At 42.1% G+C, this 20,975-nt stretch overlaps 1 protein-coding gene across 5 annotated transcripts in view; it reads left to right on the top strand.

Annotated features, from left to right (window-relative positions):
- The window catches only part of RUNX2 (RUNX family transcription factor 2), a 126,542-nt gene that overhangs the window by 80,635 nt on the left and 24,932 nt on the right, over positions 1-20,975 (top strand). For all 5 annotated transcript variants that reach the window (XM_039231169.1, XM_039231168.1, XM_039231167.1 and 2 more), the window contains one exon: positions 9,167-9,328. In XM_039231169.1, the coding sequence (XP_039087100.1) occupies positions 9,167-9,328 (162 nt within the window). The remainder of the gene's footprint in view (positions 1-9,166; positions 9,329-20,975) is intronic.

Raw genomic sequence — 20,975 nt, 5'->3', positions numbered from 1 at the left:
TCCCCCCCACATCCATCAGTCCTCAGTTTTTGTCAGCATTCAAGAGTCTCTCATGGTTTGCCTCTCTCCCTTTCCCCCACCATTTCCGCCCTTCTTCTCCCGCTTGTTCCTCCGTCAAGTTCCTCCTAATCCTCCTATACGTGCAAACATATGAAAATCCCCTCATTTTTCAATAAGACAGTTATGAGTTTCATTCATCTGAAACTCGGTGATACTTCTAAGGCACTTCTCATTACCTTGTCTTAATCGAACTTCCTTCTGTTGTTGTTTTTAACGTTTTGTTATGGGGCATGACCTCTTAGAGTCTACATAGCATTTCTCATTGTCTTCCCTGCTGTCTTCTCCCAAGAGTTACTAAGTCCCTCTTCGCCCATTGTTTGCTTCGTGACACAATGTGTCATACCTGGCATACCCTATGTAGCATCTGGTTTTATCCAAACACTGTGCTGCTTTTTTCTCCTCAAATTTCAGTCTAAAGCTCTGTGAATCAGTTGGGTTGGTCTTCTGCCAAATGGATCTAGTAGCCTTCTTGGTCCTTTTGAGAAAGCCCTGGGGTTGGGGGTGGGGAGAAGAGGTAGAGTCAGAATCCTGCTCTTGGGGTCTCCCCTGATGGTATGAGCCATGGCGCTCCGTGATGGAGATGCCGTCAGTGCCAGCCATCAGCTACCTTCCAGCCCAAGTCAGCTCAGCATGCCTTCAGTAATGTCAGTTACAGCTGCTGTCTCCAGAAAGGGGGATACGGAGCCCACTTTTCTGAGCAGTTAGATTTGTAGCATTTCATAGCAGGAAAACATCTTACAGATAACATGTCCTTTCTCATCTCATCTTCCAGGTGCAGTGAGACTCAGGGGAAGGTAAATTAGTGGTACATGGCTGCCCAGTTGGTGCCAAGGCCACCAGCCCAGGGCTCTTCCTGTGCTTGGAAGGAGTCTGTTTAAGAACCATGTTTCCTATTAGTCAAGAGAACCAGAAGTCAGTAGGAGGGCTCATTCTAAAAATCCGGTCCAGCTAAAAGGGTTGTTAGAGAAGACATAGAATTTAAACATTTGGTATTTAGTGTAAATTGTTTTGAAATGGGAATTAATGTACATATGGATGTGAGTGTGTTTGTGCTGTGAATGATAGTAATATAACAGAAATAGTTTAGGATGGGAAGTTGTAAACCTGTGCCTCTCTCTGTTGAGAGCATTGACTCTATTCAACCCTGGTAGCCGTGGAGAGGTATAATTTTAACCTAGAGGATTCAATATACAGTTTGTTTGAAGTACCCCAGTTTTCTTAAGAGATATTTGACGTCTGTACAGACTAAGTAGTGATTTGAGTAATAAATAGGGGGAAAATGGGGGGGAGAGGTGGGAATGTGGGGCTCTCTCACTGTCCCCTGTTCCCCCAGTACAGCAGGTGCTTGCTGTAGACACATGGAACTTTCGCAGAACCCTCAGCCCTTGCTGGGTCACATTACGCAGGAGCTGCTGGCGCCAGAGACAGGAAGAAGCCTTTTGTGCGCGGGTTCAGGCTTTGCCCCTGCTAACTTGCTTCCTCCTATCTCTGCATGAAGTTCAACACCATGTCCATGGTGTGCCTTGTTGTGAGCGATTCTTAGGAGAGCAGGCCCTTCTTCACACCCACACACATTTAACCAGAGTGTTTACAAAAGGAGGCCTGCTAAGAGCGACCACCGAGTTTCCGTGCTTACCTCTCACTGGGCTTTTATGCGGCTCTCTGCCCACTCTGCTCCCCTCCGCCCCCGGACTCAAACCTATTCAAACTTCAGAAAAGACATCGATGTATTTTCCTAGAGTCAGTTCATTTTCCTAGGGTGCCTTTTTCCTAACTGTCTGCCTCTCTCTTCCTCTCTCTTTGTGACCCCAAGTGTATGGAGTTTAGTTATGCACGCATGCATTCGCTTTTCAGTCACTGGAAAGTATAGATACGCTTGGAGCCATGACTTTTATATACCATTTTAGGAGATGAATGGCCACTCCTTCCTTTTCCCCATACCCATGACTGAACCTCACAAGCTGTGGTCCAGCTTGAAGAGAGTTTGCTTTCCTTGTATCCACACGTTTAAATAAATGGTTGTCTCTGTTTTTGCCTGGTGCTGAGATACGAGACATGGGACTCACTCTTCCCCAATTAGCACTTGGAGACATCTCCTGGGCACTTTGCCTTCTACACTTTGTGTTTTGGGGGCTTATAGAACTGATCCCCAAGAAGCCCAAGCAGAAGGATCACCACCCTGAAAGAGAGCTTATGAAGTCTACTCTGACATTGATGTTTCATGGTTCATTTCTGTCTTTAGAGTGTTTTTCTTTTTAAATTTTTTAATGTTTTTATTTATTTATGAGAGAGAGAGAGAGAGAGATGGCGTGAGCAGGGGAGGGTCAGAGAGAGAGGGAGATACAAAATCTGAAACAGGCTTCAGGCTCTGAGCTGTCAACACAGAGCCCCACGTGGGGCTCGAACTCACGAACTGTGAGATCATGACTTGAGTTGAAGTTGGGACACTTAACCGACCGAGCCACCCAGACACCCCACTTCTGGTGTCTTTTAAAAATATAAGCCATATGGAGCAATCCCACACAGTGTTGGTAGTAGTCTGCCTCAGAACCAATGCTGATGGAATCTTTCCATCAAACCTGAACTCTTAGTCACTAGTTTTGGTCTGTTCTCACAAAGGAGACCCTGATTTCTTCTGGAAGGGTACAGTTACAGATCCACGGTGTCTACGGAATAGCCTGACCTTATGTGCCTGGTGGTAGTTCTTGGCATGCTTGCACAGTTCCATCGGGGGCCCTTATTTGCACTGGATTCATGCAGGTGGTAGGAGCTCTCTCTGCCCTATGCTCTCTCATTTTGTCATCTTGACTTGCCACTTCCTGTCTGTGAGGAAGGCAGGGCCATCATCGAGGGAAGACCTGATTTTCTCTCAGGTTTATCTTATAGGTCAAACTTGATCCTAACTGCCCTTCAAACCCCCCCCATTTGTAGGTGAGAACAGAGAAGTTTGGGGGGGAAATAGGAGCACAGACCCTCTGATATTTAGGATTTCACATTTCCTAAGTACTAATGAGTATGTGCACATAAAAAAAAGCAGCACCAAGGATTTTGTTATTAAATGGTCATATCTATATAAAAACATATGTCACTACTTTGAATTTCTATAATGTAATCATAAAAATAATACTGATACTGTTTTTGAGAATTATCACATAACACAGTGAAGTATAGTGTTGAAAACATCATAAAATATTTAAAGCTCAACAGCAGTTTTCATTTCTTTCGAAAAATTTCTGAGAAAGGAAATTCAGTTGTCCTCTGAAAGCCTGTAGGTGTTTATAGGTAATCACAGGCCACCCAGGATCTAATATCAAAACTAGGGTCAGCACTTCGATCCTCTGAGACAAGAAAAATCAAGAATATTCTCATTTATGGAGGATAGGAGCGTAGGACATGGTACTTGCCTCTGTGCTTCTGTAGAGTCAAAAAGACAAACCATCCAATACAATTCTGGATGGGGTAAGTGAAGAAGGGCGTCAGACCAGCCCTGAGGGCCAGAGTCTGGGTGAAGGCAAGTTCTTGGTTGTTGTTGTTTTTTTTAAGTTTATTTATTTATTTTGAGAGAGAACAAGTGAGTAGGGCAAGGGCAGAGAGAGAGACACACAGAGAGAATCCCAAGCAGGCTCCATGCTGTCAGCCGAGAGCCCAATGCTGGGCTCGATCCCACAGACTGTGAGACCAAGACCTGAGCCAAAATCCAGGGTCGGATGCTCAACAGACTGAGCCACTCAGGCGCCTCAGTATCTTGTTTGTTAATGGCTAATTAGTAGGTTTGTGTCAGCGCGAGGCCCTGTACTTTTCCCTGGTAGCAACCTTAGGATTGACTGGTGATGCCTGAAAACATCTGTCACCTGCTCTGACTCACCCGAGTTAAGAGTGAGTCCCAGAAGTCTCAGGTTTCTTCGGGAAGTGAAGTTCCGAAACCATTTATGAGATCAGGTTGAGATGACTTTTCTCTACTGTAAGCATTAATAATTGTCCATAACAAAGCAAATAAGCTATAATCATATATTCATGATAGGATTAGGTTTTCTTGGTGATTGGGCATTTAAGAAGTCAATGGTATTATATAGCCTTCTTTTCCGCTAAAGGTTTGAAAAAAATTAAGGGGTAGAGCATTAAGAAAATACACTCAACAGATTAGGATTTCTTGGTCTAGGAGAAAGGAAGACTAAGAAAGAACATAATTAAAGGTTAAATGCTCGTAAAGGATATTGGCATGACCAGCACGGATATATTCTCCAAATACTGGACTTCAAAACTATAGGAAGCTTCCTAAAAATTGTTCTCTGCTAGAATAAGAGATTATGGGCTGGAAACATAAATACACAGTAAAGGCTCAGTAAAGATAGAAGTTTTAACAGTGTTGAACATTTGTTGGGTTCTTTCCATGTGCTCTTCATAACAACTGTAGGAGGAAGTTCTTATTTATCCCCGTTATGCAGACTAGGAGACTTGAAGGTCGGATCGGTTCAGATCACACAGGCCAGAAATGGGGGAGCTGCAATTGATGATATCATTCACAGGGTGTTAGAGAAGGCCTGGAATATTGGAGACGATTCCTTTTTTTTTTTTTTTTTTTTTTTAAGACGTTGCTGTCCCCTTTTAAAATTAATGTTATTATCAAAGTTTATTTATTTGAGAGTGAGAGAGCACGCAGGGGAGGGGCAGAGAAAGTCACCAAAGCACCCCTTTTAAAATTATTTATATGAAATCTAGTGACCCCACATGGCAGTTCTTTTATTTTTCTGTTGTAACTCTCTCCTTAAGTAGATCATTATCATAGAATCTTAGGATGGTGACCTTGAAAGACATTGGCTGGATCTGCAGTCTGTCCTCTGAGTCAAAAAAACCCAAAGAGAGACCTCACTTGTTAAAGATAGTGAGAAGTTATTTTTGCTAATCTTGGGTATCTTCAAGAAGGATCTCCACTAAAAGCCAAACTATCCTTTAAGTGGACTATTCTAGTATAAATTCTGGAAGTCAGGGACTTTATGTAAAAATGAAAACCTCACTGATATAACTTCTTGTAGAGCCTGAGGGGAAGTTAAAGAATGACTAATTACTAACTCATTGTAAAACTTATTATTCACTCATGCTGACCTGGGAGGTTCATTCAATATTTGTTTATTGAGCACTTACTGTGTTCTGACATCACAATGAGTTGCGTTGAGTCTGACCTTGGAAAACTTCAAGAACAACAGTAGACAACCCAACCACCCTGGGTAGTGTAGAGTCAGATTTAAAAATTTTTTTGAATGATAATGATGATTTACCACTCACTGTATATTACTTAATCCTTACAACTCTGAAATAGTATTATCATACCCATTTTACAGGTGAAGAGATTAAAGCTTAGCAACATTAAGAAATGTACGTCTTGCCACACAGCAGGTTGATCATGTGAGCTCCTAAAGAGAAGAGTACTAATTTTAATATAGCAAAAGCTGTTATTGAATGCTTTTATTTATGTCATCTTATTTAATTTTATAACAAAAATGATAGTAGTTGCTGTTATACTCATTTTACAGAAAGCGGTAATCACTCCTCTATTTATTACGTACTTAATATGTATCAAGAGTGCCAGATAACTCATCAGATCAAGGCACGGTCGTGACAGGCTCACAGCAAACCTAATGAGCATCGTTATTCGCATTTTACAAATGAGCCGTTGAGGCCCCGGAGGTTTAAGTGACTCAGCCCCATGGGGAGCTTGTCTACCCAGCTGGTGCCTATGACCATTTTGCTATATTCACTGACATGTTGTGTTCACTCCTTTCCAGATGAGGAAACTGAGGTTCAGAGAGTTCTCTGGCACCTCTGAGGCCACACAGCTTATAGAAAACAGAGCGAGGGCTCCAGCTCCTAATCTTTCAGGAGAAATCCCACTTACTCCCCCTGCACTGGTCTGCCCCTCTGCACAAGAACTGAAAGGCTGAAACTTGTATCCAAATTAAGTTCCCTAATGCTCCTGTGATATGTTTAAGCATTAATGATTTTAGTCATTCTTTACATCTCTTTGTATTTTCCCCCATTTTGAGGCAGGGAGCCCTATACTGCAGCATGTTGCAATAGAGGAATGGACATACAGGTTAACCCACTTGCTCCGGGAGTCATCTGCTAAAGACAGATTAGGACTCCAACCCAAATCAGAGTCTTGTGTGCCCAGCTCATTTATCTATGTGATTCTTGTCCTTTTTGTCTATTGAAAATGTGGCTTCAGTGAAGGCCTTGCCTTTATGAGATTGCTTTCTGGTGCTGTAAGGAATGCATCTTTTTCCATCTGAAATGCGTTTCTCTGAAATGCAATGAATTACGTTAATGGTTAAAGCAAGGAAGTTTGTCACTATCAGATATATACCAAGGACCACTCACTCTGATTTGAAATGCTGCCAATTTGTACAATCTCAGCCTTGAACATGTTAAAGCACAGAAGTTCGTTGCTTTAATGATCAAGTCCCCTTTAGCTTTCTGAAGGAAAAGTTTATGTTAACCATTTATGGTACTATACTTTTATTCACATTGCAGACTCAGGTAAATGTTCCCTACAATGGAGCTGGTTGAAATTCTTCTGTCTGTTGATGTAGTAAGCATCAGATTAATATCCAGATGTATTTAATTATTCTGACTCAGTATGTCCTATTTAGACAGCCTTTAAATAAGTTGTTTCTGAATTGAACAAATAAACAAGAAATAGCTGAAACTGACTGGCTTTGATTGTATGGAAGGGCTGAGAGGCTCTAAAAGAGGGATCATTTCAGAAATACTCATCTCTTGGTATACTCATTTTTACTTTTGGAGATAAGCCTGAATTGACTATTCAAACCTATGAATAGTTTTTAAAAAATTAAGTTTTTAGGGAGCCTGGGCGGCTCAGTCAGTTAAGCGTCTGACTCTTGATTTCGGCTCAGGTCATGATCTTATGGTTTCATGAGTTCGAGCCTCACATCCAGGTTCGCGCTGGCATGGAGCCTGCTTGGGATTTTGTCTCTCCTTCTCTCTTTCCCCATCTCTTGCTCATGCTGTCTCTGTCTCTTCCAAAATAAATAAAAAAAAAACTTTAAAAAATTAAGCTTTTCATTGTCAGAAGCTGATAGGTGATATAGGAATAATTTCAAACCTAATCCACATGTTTTAAGGCTAATTCAGATGTCTCTTAATTGTGGGACTATTCTTGTGTTACCAAAAGGTTTTTTAGGAAAAGGCAAGAATCAGTACTTTCTGAGTGCCTTCCTGTGCTAGTCTTTTCCATGGTTTTCTCATGTAATTCTCACACGCCTGTGATTCAGACATTATTACTCCCTCACCCTCTTTTACAGATGAGGTATGTGAGGCTCAGAGTTGCTGAGTAATTAACCCAAGATCACACAGCTATGAAATGGAAGGCTCAGAGCTTGAACCTAATTCTGCACATTCCAAAGTCCACTGATATTCTAATATACAGTGTTGTCTTGTGAACAAGTATATTAGAATTTTTAAAATTAGCAAAATTTGGGGCACCTAGGTGGCTTAGTCAGTTAAGCGTCCGACTTCAGCTCAGGTCATGGTCTCACAGTTTGTGGGTTCCAGCCCCGCATTGGGCTCTGTGCTGACAGGTAGCTCAGCCCCTGGAGCCTGTCTTCAGATTCTGTGTCTCCCTCTCTCTCTGACCCTCCCCTGCTCATCATGCTGTCTCTATCTCTCTCTCAAAAATAAATAAAACATTAAAAAAATTTTAAATTAGCAAAATGTTAGAATTAGTAAAAAAAATGTTAAGAGAAATTTGCTAATGATTCTGTTTGATTAGCCCTCCTGTAAGAATGAAACAGGTTGACATACACATGGGAAATATACAGCAAATTTACGTTTTTTCCTTATGTAGACTGAAACTCTTTTGATAAATCTACTTGGCCTTGAGCTTGTACCTCCAAGTAACCCCATAGAGATACATCAAAAACATACTGTTAATGCTTAGCAGTTAACCCTAACAAGTGGCTGCCCATTTTTGTTATTACAGGAGACTGTAGGTAACACTAGTCAGTGTTCAAGACACGTGACATCTTTTAAAATAGATTCCAATAGGATTAAAGACATGTCCCTGCTCTTCTGTTTTGGGTCATTTTTTTATGATCAGAAACTCATATGCTTAACATCGAAACTGTACGGTGATGAAGGGTTTCAGTTCTTAATGGCAGGTGACTTTGAGAATTAAGTTTGTCTCTTTCTTAAAAGTTATTTTCTGGGGTAGCTTTAGCATGAGAATCATATAACTGGTTCCCTTCCTCTGTGTTCTTATGTCCTGCTCCCTGTGTTCTCATCCCTACCCCCTACCTCTAACCCCCCTGCTAGAAAGTGCTATCCCTTGACCTGCCTGGAAAGAAAGTGAAATCATGGAATCACGCACTTTATAAATCAAAACACACGTCTGAAAGATAGTAGCTGGATACGCAGCAGGGAAAAGTACGGTCTACCTGTTCTTTAAGTTGATTGTTCCAGTAAATTTCTAACTTAAAAAAAATGAGGAGTAATATGTATTCATTGAAGTAACATGAGTAACTACAGAAAATAAACCAAGGAATATTCAACTTTGTAAAGATATCTGAAGCATATTGTTTTTCAAATAGCTGTTAGAGGGGCGCATGGGTGGCTTTGTCTGCTAGGTGTCTGACTCTTGATTTTGGCTCAGGTCATGATCTCATGGGTTCCTGAGTTCAAGCCCTGTGGGGCTCAAGCCCGAGTCGGGCTCCACGCCGACAATATGGAGCCTGCTTTGGATTCTGTCCCCACCCCCCTCTGCCCCTCCCTGGCTCGTGCATGCTCTCTGTCTCTCAAAATAAATAAATAAACTTTAAAAATAAATAAACAAATAAATGGGTGTTAGACTTTCCGAATAGAAATACTTCCGTGAGGGAGAAATAGCCTTTATGCATGGTCCCTGTTGTCATGCTGGAGCTTAGAGGTCTAGAAAGTCTGGTGCCATACGGGGCCTGAAAGGGTGGGGGCATAGGAAATGAATACTCCTTAGAGATGCTCGCTTTTCTCTTACTTTATCCTTTCTCAGTTTTGGGTAGCATGTTCCAAGTCCACAGTTGGCTGGTACACTAAAGATTTTTCTTCTTTTTCCCAGACCCCAGGCAGGCCCAGTCTTCCCCGCCGTGGTCCTATGACCAGTCTTACCCCTCCTACCTGAGCCAGATGACGTCCCCGTCCATACACTCCACCACCCCGCTGTCTTCCACACGGGGCACGGGGCTTCCTGCCATCACCGACGTGCCCAGGCGCATTTCAGGTAAAGACCACACTTTAACTGAAAACCCACTCCTGTGCAGGGTTGGGGCTGAGGTTGTAGGATGGGCCAAGGCTCACAGTAACTCTCTATCCCAGGTGTGGGGGCCAGGGTGTGACAGCCGGCAAACCAGGTCTTTCTGAATCACAAGGTTATCACGTACATGAACTTCTTAAATGAGGAGACTAGAAATCCACCAGAGATGGCATAATTTTCTTAATATGCTAGCTAATGGCACCCAGTTTTAATCCTGCCGAATCGTATCCCCTTTGGTGGGCACTGTCTCAACTGGGGCCTTCTCCTGAGGGTCTTATGCCAGGCCTTCCTCTGCCTGTGTTCCTTTCTTTTCTTAACATCTGCCTGTGAACCAGATTATAGACCGATGGTGCAGCCTTCCATTTCTAGAGCCTCCTAAATCCCAGAAGTCCAGTCCCAGAAGTTCTGAGAGAGAGCACCAGCATGCTTTAATATCCTTATCCGAAGCGAGTCGCTTGAAGTGGGGTGAGGCCTGGAAGAATCTTTTAAAAGACCGAGTTGGCCTCTGAGAAGCCAACTCCAGACTGAGGGAGCCTCTCCACGAGCCATCGAGCACACTGTGGTCGCTCTCAACATGGCTGCCCCGGTGCTCACACTCCCCTGATTCCAGAGGTGCTGCAAAACTCTGTGGCTCCCAGTGGAAGTGCGTGTGGCCCACGAGCTGGCCTCCTTCCTCTGTCACAGAGAGAATTCGTCATGGAGAGCCAGAAAGGGTGCACAGCCCTCACAAGGGCAAGTAGAGAAAAGCTCAAGGCTCTGAGTCCTATGAATAAGCAAAAGATCTCGCGGTACAGCCCTGACACACAGGCCGAGGAGCCGCCCCCGTAAATAAAGAAGCCAAACCCACTGAGGCACACGCATTTGGCCCCTCTGTGTGTCAGACGCTCTTCTCAGCGTTCGGGCTCCATGCACCTGTTTGACTCCTGGCCAGGTTAATGCCTTTCTTTCTTTCTCTTTGTGTTTCTGTCTCTGTTTCTCGCCCTCTCTTCATTTTCTGCAAAGCTCGAAGCCGCTACTCACTCCGCTGAGTTGCCTCACTGACAAGCAGAAGCTCCACCAGCAGGCTTGCAGGTTTTGATTAGTTCAGACTCCTTTCTTTCTTTCCACTTGGGAGGAGGGAAGGCTTTGTTTCTCAAGCGAATGGCAGGAAAGGGCTCTCTGGTCCTAGTGCCCTTCACATTTTCTGCAGCAGATGGACTCCCGCAGGGGTGAGTAGGGAAAGAAGAGGGGTGGAGGGAGAACCCAAACTCTTTGGAAAACCATGTTCCCACTTGTCATGATGACTGCTATTATTATTTTTATGAATCACATGGTATTTATTGGGGGAATTGTGCAGCATATAGAATTGTAGTTATCATTTCCCTCGACAGGAATGCCTGCCTCTTTTAGGCAAACGTCAATTAAAGACGCGGGAAAGGATGAGTAAGGCACAACGGGGAAAAGCGAGGGCTGATGTGGGGTCAAAGGCACAGTGCTGGATGGTGTTGGATCAGTTCTGGTCATTCCTTCTGTATTTTACACTGGGCCTGTTTTGTTTTTCATAGGGCCCAAATGACACTTTGCCAGGACGGATTTGTGCAAACTTGCTTCTGTTTAGGGTCCTCTGGGGTTTCCATCTGTCCAACATTCTGTGGCTGAAGCAGACTTTGTTTTATTTGTCCTCCGGCAGTACCTAGAGGAAAAAAACCTCAGGGAGCGATGGTCGCTTTAGAGACATTTATCTACAGCATCCTCTTACCCAGGTGTATTCACATAAAATTCAGCAGGAAAACCATTGACAATAACACTGAAACAACGCTGCACACATGGGTAGTCGTGATTGTCTATCATTTTCATGTGTGATCTAGAACAGCTAGGTTAGTTTGAGTCAACTTGCTGATAATTATTTACAACATTCCCATAAACTAATACAACATGACCCTTCCCATTTGATAGATCAGGCAGTAGGAGCAGAAAGTGGTTAATTATCCAGTCATGTATTGGTCGGAGGCCAAGGGTAGCAACGAGCCTCTGCTCTAAACTAGTTTGAAACGGAGCTTAGTCCAGTGTTTTCCTCCTGCCCCCAACGTTTCTATGAGTCGTTGCTGGCAAAGTGACATGGTTCCGGGGGGTGGGGGTGGGGGGGGAGTTCTGTGTAAACATGAAAGGGAGGAGAACAGAAAATCCCTCTCATCAGCATGTTGGGAAACAGGAAGAAAGAACTAGCTTTGGACTGGCAGGGAACCGGAGGAGCCCTGATTTACCTGCCCTTGCTCTTGAGTCTTGGGTGATGCCAGAGTGCAGCTTGGTGGGCTTGGTGGGCCGCAAGGAGTGTCCTTTCACTTCCCTGGGGACCTCTCTGCAATGGAGCCCATCTCATAGGGTCCAAGGTGCCAAGCTGCCAAGCTGCATAGTTTCTGTCTTCATTATTCCCCCGAGTATCTACAGCACTCCCTAAGGTCTAGGATTCTCTGTCTCCGTAGCATGGACAGCTAAAATACTAACCTTCATCTCCATCTCTGGCCAGTTGTGTGTTCCCTTTTCGAGATGCTTTCCAGAACAGTTCACATTTTTATGTAGAGAACTGTTTGCACCTCCTTATATGAAGGGGATACAGAAATAGTCTCTGAGGATCTGGGGTGCGAACCAAGCCCTTACTTCTACAGGAGGATTGGAGGCTTAGACCCTGGTTTGAATCCCAGCTCATGCACATATTAGGCGAGTTTCTTACTCCTTGGAAATGTAGCTTTATTATTTGTAAAATTAGGATATAATATTAATCTCCTAGGATTAAATGAGGTGCTTTATGTAAAGCATATGTGAGGATTAAATGAGGTGCTTTATGTAAAGTGCGAGCAGCGTACCTCACACACATAGTTGCTCAACAGATTGTAGCTGATCTTACGAAGCTAAATGGCTTTGTAAAAATTGCTTATCTGTATATAATTTGCAGGCAAGCACTAGCTTAAATGAGTCAAGTAGATAAAAATCTAAATTCTTAATGGGGATTATTTGCTTTGCAAAGTGGATCCACTACAGGGCATTTTTAAAACAAAAATTCTTGAAATATTTAAATACTTAAATGAGTTACTACTCAGATGTAATTCATAGAGCACTGAACACAGTACCTAGCACACAGAAGTATTCAATGTTTGCTCTTATCATTACTGTATGGATTTAGAACGAATATCTATAGAGCCAAAAGCAGTTGGGAGCCATTCACAAAAGGTCAGTTACTTGCTAAGAGAAAATAACTATTCCATTATAATGTCGGAAAATGGAACAATAATGTTCTTTTCCAAGGAATCACAGCAATAAAAGCAACCAGAAAGATCTTTCAGAAAGAAAGATTAACTGTTCCTAAAGAAATTCCATTTCATCCTATAAGACCATTCCAAAGAAAGATCATCATTTAATATACTTAAAGATCTTTAGAGAATCCAATTTTACAACTTCCTTTTTTGGTATCCTTACTTCTGAGTAATTTTTCTTTCTTTTTTTTTAATTTTTTTTTTTATTTATTATTTCTAGGAGAGAGAAAGAGTGAGCAGGGGAGGGTCAGAGAGAGAGGGAGTCACAGACTGAAACAGGTTCCAGGCTCTGAGCTGGTAGTCAGCACAGAGCCCGATGCGGGGCCCGAACCCACGAACCGTGAGATCATGACCTAAGCGAAAGTCGGACGCTTAACCGACTAAGCCAACCAGGTGCCCCTGAGTAATTTTTCAAGTGTTAGCTACATTCATACTAGAACTTAATGAATTCCAATAATGACAGTGATACTACATTGCATTTCGCCTACAGTCACCCTCATGAAAGCCAAATATAAACGAAAATAAGATGGTCTTTACCATTGTGGGGTGTCACCCACAATCCCTGCTTTCCTGCATGTAAGGATACAAAGCCAGCTGTCTTGAAGTTCATTATTTCCTTAACCTTGAGTAGCCTTCAACATTATAACAAAAACAATGGCAACAGTCATAGGTTTTTGACCAAACAATATATTATTGTCCTGTAATTGACTAATAAGGCTTACCTAATTGTAATGAGTTTAGTTCGTATTCAGCTGAATTATAAAAATCGAACACCACTTCTCAGAAACCAGACTGGAGGCATTACGGTGCGAGAGAAATCCCCCAGGGGTTGATTCCCCTCCCCTCCCATACTTACGATAAGCCCCGCCCTTACCACATAACAATCTGTGTTTAAGTAGCATTCCCCACCCCTGAGGGGTTTCGTACATTATCTCATTTCATCTTGTATGATCCTAAAAGAATATTCACTATTCAGAGGTAGCCAAAATTGTTTCTCTCTGATTCTATCAAAGAGCACGTGCGGTGAGACATGGACAGGTAAGCCTGACAATAACCCACACCATTGTCTGTCTTTGTCATCACAAGAATGTTCTCACCCTTGGCATTTGTGATGTTCCCAACACCTGCGAGGCTTGGCACACAGATGGTCATTGCTTTTCTGCGGGTCATCACAAAATACCATGTAAATAAGTAATTACAGGCTTCCAAAATATATTTTAGGTAATCATCCTACTAGGAAAAGAAACACGGCCGTTTATTACAGAGTCTCATTCTTGGACTTGGGGTCAGAGTACAAGCTGTTGATAGTGTCCTGAAGGAGATCTTAGATAAGACCTTAGATAAGTTTATTCACCGTAGGTGATGACTCCCCGCCCCACCCACCTGAGCAAAGTAGCTTCGATCAACTCAAGTCCATACCACTCTTCAGCATACACGAAGGGTTAATACGAGCATTTTTCTATGATCTTGGTCACTGCGCCCATGGACCTCTCTGATGCTTTTGGGAGCTCTCTTACGAGAGTTAAAGTACATGAATCAGAGATGCAGGGAAGGGCCATATGTGTTGTCTGCCTCAGTAACTCTGGGGGAGGCCGATGCAGATTGTATGGATCTTTTTCTCCATTTATAGGATTATTTTTTTAAACACGAGACAGAGTTAAAAGCTGTAATCTTTTGGAAGGTTACATACTTTTGTTTGTTTGTTTCAGAAAATGGTCTTGAATTTCTTCTTCCAAAATATTTAAATATCAAAAAATTCCACTTAGTCAACTGCACAGGACTATTAAGGATGTCTCTGTTTTTATGACTCTCAGTTGCTAAACTATAATATTTCCAAAGGTCAGCAGAATAGGCGTTAGTCTAATAAATAAAGCTCCTAAAAATTATTTTACTACTACCACAAAATCTAGACAGTGCCAGTGGAAAAACCCCACTTTATCACTCAAGGTCTGTCAGGAGGGTGGCTTCATGTCATTTCAAACCCGGCAGTGTTTGATGCAGTTCGTTTTTAAATGTCCCTTATAACCAAGTTTCTGTCAAGTCCCCTGAGTCTGGTTTTGAAACCAGCAGCTTCAGTAATGTGCCAAGTATATGTGGACATTTATTTTCGTGGGGCCACTCTTAACTCACAGGAGGGAGTGACGCCTTAAGAGAGGTTAAAAGGAAAACTCCAGCAATTAATACTAATAAAGCAGAAAGTTAAGGCGACCATAATAAAACACTAGAGCATCGACGTTTTACTACAGAACCATTCCTTTATTAAGAGCCACCTGTTTGTGAGGCACACCTCTGCCGTTGCAACCACGGGCAAGTAATTAAGTTTAATAGGAGCCACTCTTATTTTGAAGAAGTTCTCTGTTTAAAGCCACAGAGGGGGAAGTTATTAAATTTAATAGACCCTAAACAAAGGCAAGCCCTGTGTTACCCGTGGAATGTCGCTCGGTATTCTCTGTTCATTCGATGGTGATTGGTTGGGTTAGTTTTGCAGTCTGAGTTGAAATTCACCTTACTTTCTCGTAAGACAGGCTGTCTTCTGACAGGAGCAGACGATGTCTTTATCTGACTGCCGTGGGCCCAGGTTCAGGGCAGACCTGGACCTCAGTTTACGACGAGTTCTGAGTTACTGGTGCTGGGGACGGAAGAAATGGCTTCCGTTGTGACTAGATCAGTGGCGAGAGCTGGCCCGGCTCAAAGAATTGACTGAACTCGGTTGTATGATATTTGCTGTCAAAGTGTAGGCAGACGGCGGTACCAAAGCTCAGAATGAAAATGCCTGCATGCATGGCTTGACTCTGATTTTATACATGGTTCTTGATAGCTGTTTTCCCAAGGATCTGTTCTTGATACACGTGCCACCACCCACACGTGAAGAAAGGGTTTAGTGAGGAAGGGACTCGTGAAGGGACTCATGGGTATGCAGGGATAGCAAAGGCATGGCTACAGATTCTATTGAAAGGTTTGCTACAATCCCTTTCTTTTATAGAAGGAAGCTTGGGAGCTTGAACCTCACTTCACTAAAAGTATTGAAGTTAATTTTTTAGTGACACGGTGGCTTTGGCAGTTCACTGGGATCCAAGAAGAGGGTGGAGGCAGTTCAACTGAGGAAACCTGACTCTGAGTTTCATTTTCAATGAAGATTCTTTGTATTATTCTCCGATCTGTCCATCAATGCATCATGTGTCTGTTGACCCCGGTGAACAAATTGCCCATCCACACGTCTCAGAATTTTCTGAAAGCAGTGAGTTGATGTCTGCCCAGGGATTTGCTGTTCTTAGGACTCCCAGCAAAGAAAACTTCCCTTACCTGATAAATGCCAGTGGAGAAACTAATTGTGTCATTTAGCTTCCAAACAGTAGAAACATACTATTTTTATTTTACTATCTCCCTATACATGTTTTTAAATTGATACTTTATTTTCTTAGAGCAGTTTTAGATTTACTGAAAAATTGAACATAAAGTAGAACGGGGATACATCCACTCCCAACCCCACCCCCACCCCGCCGCCATTTTGTCTGATTAGTCACATCTTGCATTTGCGTGGTGCATTTGCTACAACTGATAAACAATACCGATTCATTATTCTTAACTGAAGTGCATAATTGATGTTATGTTAACTCTCAGCATTGTGCACTTCTGTGGGTTTTTTGAAATATGTTATGCCATGTATGTAGCACTACAGGGTCATTCAGAATACTTTCATTGCCCTAAAGGTCTCCTGGGCTTTACAAACTGTCTATCCCTCCCTACCTGCCCCACGGTCCCTGGAGGTCATCTTTTTCCTGTCTCTCTAGTTTTGCCTTTCCCAGAATATCATATAATTGGAATCATGCAGTCTGTAGCCTGACTTTCAGACTGGCTTCTTTCACTTACTTAACCATGTGCCTTTAAGGCCTCTCCATATCTTGTCATGACCTGATAACTCACTTCTCCTCACCACTAGATACTGTTCTATGGTAAGGATGTTGTTGTATTTTCTTAAAATCTCAAGGCCACTCTCCCAGCACCCAGGATCCCTGACTTTTGTCGCTGACTTTTTCGTCACTGACTTTTGTCAGTAATGTTTCTTTTTTAGAGATCATTTCATCCATTCTTCCTGGGGAAACACATATGGTTTTCCATACTTTCGGCCCATTTTTTTAATTAAGATTTTTCTTTAGTTTTATCCCTAGACAGCTTAGCAAACATTTACATTTAGGTGATGATTCTTAATAATTCAAGAACAGGAGAAACCCAGCTTAAACAAACAACAAACCCACTCCCCAGATATTCAGCTCTCCTGGGTAAAGGATGCTCCTTTCTCTAAAAATTCCTAGCATTCCTTAAGTAAGCTTCACTTAAGTGGAGTTTCCCACTCCACACCAACCCTTTTCTCCACCAGGGCCCTTCCATCATTGTCAGCCCCCTCTTTACCAGAAGGAATCCCTTCCCCAACCATCACTTTCCTCTGAGTTTATTACTCTCCCTACACTCATTCATTTCTCATCTCTGTGCTTTAGACACACCTCCATGTGCACCTCCCTTCCTCTGGTACGATAATCTACCTCCAAGCCTTTCCCCTTCTATAGGGGGTAAGCGTCTCGCTGTCAAGGACTGTGCTGTGTTGTAGATCTTCTTGAACTCTTATAACCCAGCACAGTTTGGGGCACATAGTACGTGCTCAGTAAATCTTTAATGAGACAAATAGCAGCAGGAAAGAAGATAGAAAAATATAGGCAGATAGGCATGCAGAAGAAATCAGGGAAGAAGAAAGGGAAAAAGAAGAAAGATTTTGTTCACTTGGAACAACAAAGAAAGGGCAAAACAAGAGGGACTTTTATTGCTGATAAGGACAGGAAATAGCACAGTATGAGTGTGCATAAGCAGTATATATTTTTATCTCCAAGCCTTTCTGCAATGTGTTTCAGATTTAGAACACATAGCAAGGCTGCATCCGTTTCCAAAACTTGCTGCTAACAGTTGGTAATAATGCCAAAACATACTTGCGTTCCAGCTTGAAACCGAATGATCAAATAGAATTTCTGGTTCCTAATTTAGAGTCTGACATTAATTATAGCCATCATGTAATAAAGTGTCAAAGTCTTTCTGAGAAAATAATAGAAATTCTATTAACTAAGCTGTACGTTGAAGCTTAAAACAAAGGGTCTGGTTTTGTGACAGTGTTTCTCACAGTCTTACCTTCTCCAGACTGAGCTCTTGTCTGTCCTCGGCCGCCTTCCTTGCTCTTTAAGCCCTTGCTGTGTGGTAGGGTTTCATGTCACCTCACTGCCCTGGTCAGTGGTCTCTGGGCACACTACAGTTTGTCAGTGTCCCTCTTGATGCCTGGTGCCCTGAACCAAACCCCCTTATTGCGGCCTCTGTTAGCCTCGGCAAAGGTGGCCTCAGTGCTTCGGTAACCATGTTCCGCTCTTCTCTCGTGTCGGCCATTTTCTGTCAAGCTGCATTGCTCCCATTATTTTACTTGTATAGTTGTTTTTGTTTTTTTTTTGGTTTTTTGGTTTTTCAGATCCAAGTCTGATCATTTATAGTTACTCCTATTTGGTTTCATCTTACATCATTCTTATCTTTTTCATGCCTTACTTCATCCTTACTTCATTCCTGCCCATCACGAACTTTTGGGGATTTTTATAACCTCACCCAATACACAAGAGATAGCCTCTTGCATTCCTTCCAGCCTGAGATGTCTTTCTTCAGTTTATGTCCGTCATTGCAAGTCAGCTCAACAAGCACTGGGTACGTAATTATCATGTGCTTAGGCAGGCAACAAACAGGAACACAGCTGAAGGCGTCCTCTGTGCTTTCGGTCTTCTTTAGGAGATGACGCAATACATACGACACAGTTACATTGTGACGCCAGATCCTGTAGATGCCAGAATGTGCGAAAACGCTCAGGATATTAGTGAAGGGTGATCTTTTTTGCCCCACTGCACGAGCAACTTAAGGCCTCTCACTAGGAAATTTAAAAAAATAATAATTCTGTTCTGCTAGATTATATTTTTACTCTGAATTACTTTAACAGTTACATTTTCAGCTGGAAAAAAAATGCCACTCATTGGCATATGTGGTTTCATAATGTTTCTTAAGATATGACAAGAGTATATAAAAAAATCTCATCTTTTCCTAGCTGGATTGAAAGTTCCCTGAGGCCAAAGACCTGGCCTGCTAATCCTTTGCTGTCTCTCTGTGCGTCCTAGTTTTGTGCTCTGCATAGAGATGCTCATGGGATATACTTGCTCATGGCAGAAAGGTCTGTGTGATAGTGCTGCCTTGCTTTCGGATCGCTTACACATAACTACTGTTAGGAATTGCTGATAGATCTAGAAGTGGGGTTTGGATTGGAGACTACTAACTACGGCCATTTCTTAATTTCATACTTCGTATGCACTAACATGTTCCTAGCATGTGTTTATATTACAGAATTTTTTCACTATTGCTTATTTATTTTTAAAATTTATGTATTGAGAGAGAGAAGGAATCAGGGGGGAGCAGAGAGAGAGAGGGAGAGAGAGAATCCCAAGCAGGCTCCACACTGTCAGTGCAGAGCTCAACGTGGGGCTCAACCTCACAAACCATGAGATTATGACCTGAACCAAAATCAAGAGTCAGATGCTTAACCGACTGAGCCATCCAGGCGCCCCTATTGTCTCTTTTAAATTGAGTTAACACTGTGTGTTTTTTAAAAATTTTTTAATGTTTATTTATCCTTGAGAGAGTGAGAGAGACAGAGAATGAGCAGGGAAGGAGCAGAGGGAGAGAGGGACACAGAATCTGAAACAGGCTCCAGGCTCTGAGCTGTCAGCACAGAGCCCAACGTGGGGCTCGAACCCACGAACTGTGAGATCATGACTTGAGCCGAAGTCGGACGCTTAACCGACTAAGCCACACAGGCACCCCTAAATTGAGTTAACACTGTTAATCCAATGCTCCAACATACATATACATGCGTTCACCTGTTCACTACATTGAGAATGAATATACACGTAAATATTCTCAATGGGTCTTGTATTTGGGATGTTAGAAAGTATCAGCCAAGCTGCTGCTTTAACTTTTCTCAGGAAAACCAGGACCCACTGAAACCCCCCATGCCCTTGTGATATTTGTTACTTCAGTCAGCATTGATTTTTCAGGAAATATTAATTGATCACGGCTGGTGGAAATGGGAAAGAGACGCTCTGTGATTATTTTAAGTTAGTTTTTAGATTTGTTAATGTAGAAATAGTTACAAGGGGAAACTTAGAAAAATACTGAAAAAGGCAACTAAACACAAAAAAAGTTTCCATATCATTAAAAACCAATAGGAATCATTCCCAGTGACCCATGGGGGAAAGGAAAAAAACCCTATAGAATAAAATACAAATGATAGCACCTTTTTTATTTATGTATTTATATATTTATTTTCAAATGACAGCATTTTGAGTTATTCACAGTCATTTTTGGGCATTTTACTTTGAACAGTCCAAAGTTCTTTTCAGTCTTCCTTTTTCTTTGTTTTCTTAAAAAATAAATAGGAAGGCATATGTTATTAAATTGGGTCAGAATTGGTTTGAGGCCAATCTCAGGTCCCATTTGATTATACTACTGTCTAAGAAAAATTTTTTTGTGACTCTCAAGAAATTCATGAATCTCCAATCCATGACAGTCATGTAAATAAAATGTTGCTGAGGCCCCAGAGTCCCTGAATAGGAGGGTGTCAGGAAAGTGTCTTCTTTTCTGGAGAGACTTTGGCTGTGAGTGATAAACTTAGAAATGCAGTCAAGCATGGTAGACTGGAACAAGACTGCTGATGTTTCTATATCCAGAGTTCACTGCTCTCTCTCTAATTGAAATGGTCACCCTTCCAGCTCCCTGTTGTAATTAATAATAATGCCATAGTTAATGGAATAATAATAACAAATATAATGATGGTTATGAACACTCCACCCTGTGCCAAGGAGAGCAGTGATTCATGAGAAATCAATAGTAAACCCATTGATGTGGTTGCATTAAACCCATACATAGTTAGGAAGAACCCTTTCTAAACAAAAGCCACAAAGGGAATAAAAATAGGCTTGGAAAAGAGGAAAAGTCTGATAATAGTGTTGTGGTACTCATCATTAAAGAAAATAAACGTGTAAGCTTCCAAACTGCACCTTAGGAAAACAATGCATGCTTAAAGGTACAGTGGAGAGTGACCTGAAAGATTCCAAAAAAGAAAAAGTTTGGCCTTCTGGGCAATTAACAAAGTTATTTTTCTGACCTTAGAAATCAGTAGGTGTCACAGGTGCTGTACCTTTGAAGCATTAGTCGGGTCTTGGTATTTGGTCCACTCTGACAATCTCTGTCTTTTA

Source organism: Hyaena hyaena, unplaced genomic scaffold (assembly GCF_003009895.1).
Source record: "Hyaena hyaena isolate Hyena2069 unplaced genomic scaffold, ASM300989v1 scaffold_55, whole genome shotgun sequence".
Classification (NCBI taxonomy): Eukaryota; Metazoa; Chordata; class Mammalia; order Carnivora; family Hyaenidae; genus Hyaena; species Hyaena hyaena.
This window is presented reverse-complemented; position numbering and strand designations above follow the sequence as displayed.